Source organism: Peromyscus eremicus, chromosome 2 (assembly GCF_949786415.1).
Source record: "Peromyscus eremicus chromosome 2, PerEre_H2_v1, whole genome shotgun sequence".
In the NCBI taxonomy this organism is placed as follows: Eukaryota; Metazoa; Chordata; class Mammalia; order Rodentia; family Cricetidae; genus Peromyscus; species Peromyscus eremicus.
Window position 1 is genome coordinate 34,663,200 of NC_081417.1, and position 6,832 is coordinate 34,670,031.

Here is a 6,832-nt window from a genome sequence, read left to right on the forward strand (position 1 = left end):
GTGCGAGCACCTGCTTGGCGGCTCTCCGGGGCGGTCCGGGGCGGGCTGGCGGCCGGGAGGAGAGGCTCGTCCCACCTGGGCCGGAGCGCCACCCGCCCAGAGCCCGCCGGGCGAGCAGCCAGGGCGGCCGAGGGGCGGTGCGGAAGGGCGGAGGGCCGGGGGCGGGGGCTGCGGCTGTCGGAGGAGCGGAGCGCTGGCCGGAGGCTCGGGCTGGGTCGGGTCGCAGGTGCCGAAGCAGCTCTGGCCATGAGGACCCTGTGGATGGTGCTGTGCGCGCTGGCACGGCTGTGGCCCGGGGCCCTGGCTGGCTGCGCAGAGGCCGGGCGCTGCTGCCCTGGCCGGGACCCAGCCTGCTTCGCCCGCGGCTGGAGACTGGACAGGGTCTACGGAACGTGCTTCTGCGATCAAGCCTGCCGTCTCACCGGGGACTGCTGCTTCGACTACGCCAGGGCGTGTCCAGGTGGGTGGCTGGGCCCGGGGAGGGGCCGCCAGCCCTGCAACCCCAGCCAGCAGGCAGAGGGCAGGGCGCAGGACCGCTAGGAGCCGGGAGCCTTCTGGTTGCTTCTAGTCCAGTCCGGTCTCAGCCTCCCTAGTCCTAGGACCCCCAGCTCTATTCCTAGGTTTCCTAGTCCTCTTCATTTAACATCTCCGAGGCACCCCTCTTGGACATTTGTGGGCCACCTCTAGGGATGGATTCTGTGACTCAAGAACTCCAGCTGCATAGAGTCACCTGGGGCCTGGAGGGAAGGGCGCTGACAGTTTTCAGGGGCGTGTCTCCGGGCCAGCCTTCCTTACACTTTTTCTGTCAACCCCATAGATTAAGCTTGGGGATGGAAACGGTGAGGAGAACAGAAAATGGGACTAGCCCACTTCGTGCCAAGCTTGCCCTTGGTGGGGAGGGGGCAGCTTAAAGTTCTCAGAGGTCTGAGGTTGTGTTTCTTGGTGGGCTCCAATATGGACCACAGCTGCTTCCCGTGAGGTTTTCTGTGCTCTCCAGAGCTATCCTTAAGATTTCCCGGCCTCGGGTCTCTATCGTGTTTTCATCCGCCAGCTTTCCTTTGCAGTGAGGCCTCTCCTTATTTAAATTTCCCATAGCATCTCCGGTCTTTACCCCTTTGTAGAGTTCAGTCAACAACAGTGGTGGTTTAATTGAATTTAAAGGTAAAGGAAGAAATGGGGAACGTAATCTTGAAAAACAAACTGTGCTGGAGAAATCAGCTCTGAAAACAAAAGCAGCTGTGATTGTTGCTAATCACGTCCGTCCAAAGCCGCACACTGGAGCTCCGTCACTCAAGTCCTCAGCATCTTCTGGGGAGAGGACCACAGGGTCCAGTAGGGACAAGACCTCTCTTTCCTCTTTGCTAGGAGTCTGTCAGCCTCCAGGCAGGCCAGTCACCCCCGCCTGATGCTGGAAGAGCACAGCCAGAAACCTGAAAGATTTACTGATTGACTGAGAGCTAATTGTTTACCTGTGACTAGGGATGCCCCTTTTCATAAGTTTTTTCCCCCTGTTCCAGGACATCTTGCCTCAGACTAAAGAAAACTGGAAATACCAATTACTCAGGAAATGTAGTGACCCTGAGCCATGTGTCCCCACCCCTGACAGCACCCTAAACTGTATGTCTCAGCTACTTGAATAACTCAGCAACACCTCCTAACCAGAATTTGGTTCTGGCCAAATCACTCTTTCGCAGCAGGATTACCTATGTATTAATTATGGAGTTCCTGTAGCCTAGGTTTGTGGTAAACACAAAGATGGACGGCACTGAAGATGTATGCAGTCTCTACTCCCTAGGAAGTCACTGTGTACCCAGAAACACACAAGAAACCACACGCGACAGTACAGCAAATTCCCTCTTACCCGTTCCACGATGACAGGGATACCTAACACCCTGATTTGTTTTGCTTTTTCCTGTGTGCCCTGTTATACAGTACCAGGTTCATTTGTCCGTTCACGTTTTGTGCTCTAGCACTTCTTCGGTATTTTTACTTTTGCACTTCGTGGCTCTATTTAAGTAAAATAAAGGCCCATTATTAATTAATTGTGGTGATATTAATTACCACAGTGGATCTGATAACTGAGAAGGCTACTACATGGCTGATGGGCAGGTAGTGTGCACAGCATTAATGTGATGGACAAAGGGATGAGTCATGTTCTGAGACACAGCAGCAGAGCAGTGTGAGATTTCCTCATATTATTTGGAACTACATACAAGGGAAACTTTATTGTTTCCAGAATTTTCCATTTAATACTTTCAAACAGTGGATAACTGAGATCCTGGACAGTGAAACTAGATGGGAGGAGGGGACAATTTCCAGGTAATATGGAAGACAGTCTGGAAGAAACACTTCGAAGACCTGTAGGAAGCCTCATGGCATCTCTGCCCAGTTGCCTGTGGGGATCAGGATGCTTCTGCCAGGCCCTAAAGCTAACAGAGTGAACATGGCTGAGTGTGGACACAATCGGATATAGAGATCAGGCTCTCCAGAGGGATGGGGAACGGAGGGGAGCACAGTGAGAGGAATTTCTTTCCTTACTTCTTTCCTTTGGTTTTTGAGGCAGGGTCTCTCAATGTAGTTCCTGCTATCCTAGAGCTTCCTATGTAAAAGAGGCTGGCCTCGAACTCACAGAGATCTTACTGCCTCTGCCTCCCCAGTGCTGGGTTAAAGGTGTGTGTGCCTCCACACCTGGCAGTAACTGGTTTCTAAGAGACCTGGCAATACTAGGCTGAATCACTTCCCAACCCCCACCTGCCCCGTCTTTATGTGGCCACAAAGAAATGAAATACCCTTGTTTTAGTCAGGGATGTAGAAGTAGTAAAATCAATTATTTTGGACTGGGGATTTATTGGATAAATTCAGGAAATTAAGTGAGTTTACCATCTTGTGAGGAACTCTAAAACAAATCACAGAAATGGAGGCACTAATGCCAGCAAAGGGAAAGGTGTGTGGTAGAATTCCAAAGCCCATCCAAGAGTCCTAAATGTACTTCCCTGGGGGTCAACAGAGGACTTGCAGACTAAAGAGAAGCTGACTTGAGACCAATAAGGCCGCTTGCTGGTACACGCTCTAGTCTGAAGTTTCCTGTGAAGAGAAGGAGGAAATAGAGGCCATTGGAAGCTGGCCACTTGGTGAGACCGAGCCTGCTGATGCATTACAGCTAAGGATGAGAGCCAAGGGCAGGGTGGAGCTGAGAGGCCCAGCCTCCTCAGCCCTGGGCAAGCCGACTTACAGTAGGTCAGGATTGTTGGGCCTGCCTCCACTGGCCAGAGCTAAATTTGCTGCTCGAAACTGCCTGTGAGAGCAACTCTTTGGCAGAATGCCTCTATTCTCAGGAATTTTCCCTCCAAGTATTTATTATTTACTTGTGATCTCCTCCCATCTGAAAGAGCCATAATGCCATGATTTTGTGCTTAGACTCAAAGAATCCTGGGTTTAACCTTTACCCTGCCATCTATTGGCCTTATGACTTTGGAGAGTGTATGCCAGTCTCTTGGAGCTCAAAGTATCTCATGTGTAAAAGGAAAATGGCAAGACTACGACAGGGGACTGGCAAGTGGTTACTAGAAGGTAATACCTAGGAAACCCAGAATTTGGTATGTGGCCGCTCTCAGCCACACTGAGCACTGCTGGATATTTCAGTTAATTAAACATTTCCACACTAATTTCAGGAGTACCTAGCATAGTTATTTCTAATTGTTAATATTGAGTCACGTGTCTACCCAGACATGGTGGCAAACACTTAAATCCTCCAGCACGCAGCAGACTGAAGCCGGAGGATCAGAAATCCAAGGCCTACCTAGTCCACAGAATAAATCTGAGACCAATGTGAGTAAATTAGTTCAAAATTACATTCCTGGGGTGTCATTTAATGGTAGAGCACTTGCCTAGTATGAGCAGGTCTCCAGTTTGATCACCAGCACCACAATTTATTTTTCTCTTTTTGCAAAAATCTACCCCAGACCCTGGGGAGAGAAGACACCCAAATAAAGTAAGTATATGTGTTGAAGTTTATCTTATGTACATCTACGTAAGATCAGAGAAGTCCTAAAGGCTGAAACCCATCCGACTTAAGGATGTTGGAAAAAGTGTGGCTGCCCTGTGTTACCGTTTGACAAATGCCAAAGCTGAGGTATGCAAGGACTCCCATCATCCAAGTTCACCTGGATGAGGGTAGAGCGAAGGCTGGAATCACAGGGCTTTCTGACCTCAGGTTGCTACCAGCCATCTCTTTTTATGGAATTTCTAGTGACTACATACACATTCTTGAATACAGCAAATTCTAGTAGCCTAGAATCCCAAGTTCCTTAGTACTCAGAACCATCTAACCTTTCACAGTCTCTTCTTGCCCAAAGCTATGCTCCCTACCCTTGCTTTCTGAAGACCTTCAGCCTGACAGTGTGTCCAAGGTGATGAAAAGTGTAACTGCGTCAGTATATGACTAAGCACCCTGATTCCTCCATCCTGGTACCACATTTGGGGGAGCTGTCACAAAGAGATGGAATATTGGCATTTCTTTATCTAAGCTGAAAGGTATTCTTTTTCAAAGCTGAAAGGTTTCTTTCTCCTCTTATGTAAAAATTAAAACTATTTTAACCCTGGAGACCCTTAGATGAAAGAAACATCTTTACTGGGCAAGTAAAATAAAATAAAATAAAATAAAATAAAATAAAAATGTTATTGCACTTATAGAATTACTGAGTTGCCAAAGAAATCCATTCTGAGATGAATTATTTCAAAAGGTAGCATTTTGGTGATGGCATGGGTTTAATACCAATAATATATCATAAGTCTCTTTGTTTCCTACAAAGAAAAAATAAGTAAAAAAAAAAAAACCAAACAGTTGCTGGGTGGTGATGATACACGCTTTTGATCCCAGCACTTAGGAGGCAGAGGCAGGCAGATCTCTGAGCTTGAGGCCAACCTGGTCTACAGAGCAAGTTCCAGGACAGACAAGGCTACACAGAAAAACTGCATCCACCCCAAAACAAAGCAAAACGAAATGAAAAACAAACAAACAAACAAACAAACAAAAAACCACCAGCAAAACAAAACAATCTCCATTGGACATATATAAACTAGCAGGAGAACAGACAGACCCAGTCCCAACGCACTCTGCCTGGAATAACTTAGTGGGAGTGCTGTTTGCCCAGTGCCACTCCCAAGTTGCTAACTCAGGTTCCTATGGATTTCACGCTAAGACCACAGAAACAGGGGCCTGTATTGCATCCTTCACAGCAACCTAGGGAAAAGGTAGAGATATGCATAGCAATTAGTAACTCACACAGGACAGGGCAAAAGCTGAGTAGCCCCTGTGTCTTCTCCTGGATCTCCAGCAAGTCCAGGAAACAAAGTGCCTGAAATCCAGTGGGAAAAGGGACATTGTGCATACAAACATGGGCTTCCATCCAATCAAGAAGGATGGCTCAGATCACGAAGACTGAGAAAGCTGAAGCTTTACAAGAGACAGCACAGTCTGAGAGGTGGCCTGGACTTAGCAGTGGTGGCCTAGAGTCAAGGAGGTGGATGTTGTTAACATTCAGGCTGCATTTACCCTGGGTCAGCACCACACACACACACACACACACACACACACACACACACACACACACACACTCCTACCCCCAGTACACCTACTTTACGGCTATTGTCTCCCTACTGGCATCACAACCTGCTGAAAGTTACACTTCATTTCGTCTCATTTAACGAACAAGATAGCATAGAAAGGTTGGTAACTGTCTGAGGAACTACCACTCAGGGGTGATGAAGCAGGATTTGAACACACAAAGTCTGGCTCCACAGCCCACAGCTTTTAAACATTCTGTTGTGCTGCCTCTAAAAAGTAAGAGTTTCCAGAAAGCTGAGTACTTAGCAGGGTAAGACCCAAACAGACACTGGTGGAGTGTGAGTGTTCTGGAAGCTCACTATGTGCTCTTTGTGGGGTTCTGTGTCCTGATATTTATTATTCCTCTACACTCATCAGCCTCAGTTCCGGTGCTGAGGCTGAACCCCCAAGCCCATCCATGCTAAGAACAGGCTCTACAACTCAGCCACACAAAGCTCTCTTCATATTCACATGATGATCCATCCAATCCACTATCTCAAGAGAATGAGTGTGGTCAGCACAGCTGGGTGTTATCCATGTCTTCGGAAAGTACTGCTATTGGAGCATATCACTATTTCTTTTATAAATATTTTCTGACAGGCACGGTGATGCAAGCCTTTAGTCCCAGCACTGGGAGGCAGGGGCAGGCTAATCTCTGTATGAGGCCTGTCTGTTCTATATAGCAAACTCAAGACCAGCCAGAGATACATAGTGAGACCTCCTGTCTGTGTCTCTCTCTGTGCTAACACACTTACACACACACACACATACACACACACACACACACACAGAGAGAGAGAGAGAGAGAGAGAGAGAGAGAGAGAGAGAGAGAGAGAGAGAGGGAGCAAAAAAGAAAAGATTTTTTTTTTCCTGGACTGTAGAATATATATCTGTTGAGAGGAATTTGGAAATTATAGAAATCAAAATCTGTTTCTGGAGATGTACTGTAGGACTGTAGATGTAGCTTGGTGGCAGAGCCCTGCCCTAGTGTGTATGAGGCTCTGGATGTGTTCCCCAGCATTGCGGAAAAGATGGGGGGGGGGGCGGAAGTACATACAAGAATGCCGTTCTCCTAGAAATGCTACCCAGAAGAAGACTTCTTTATCTTTCTTGTTTGTATTTTCTTTTCCCCCACTTGGGTGTACAGGATCTCTAAAATCCTGCTTGTTTAACAAAGTAGCTCATTCCATTGTTTTGCTACAGTTTTATAAACAGTCCGCCTGATGT

At 47.7% G+C, this 6,832-nt stretch overlaps 1 protein-coding gene across 1 annotated transcript in view; it reads left to right on the forward strand.

Moving 5' to 3' along the window:
- The first annotated feature begins 218 nt into the window (after positions 1–218).
- Positions 219–6,832, forward strand: part of Sbspon (somatomedin B and thrombospondin type 1 domain containing) — a 29,678-nt gene continuing 23,064 nt past the window's right edge. Inside the window, exon 1 of the mRNA XM_059255679.1 lies at positions 219–460. Within this exon, the coding sequence (XP_059111662.1) occupies positions 247–460 (214 nt within the window). The 5' untranslated portion in view covers positions 219–246. The remainder of the gene's footprint in view (positions 461–6,832) is intronic.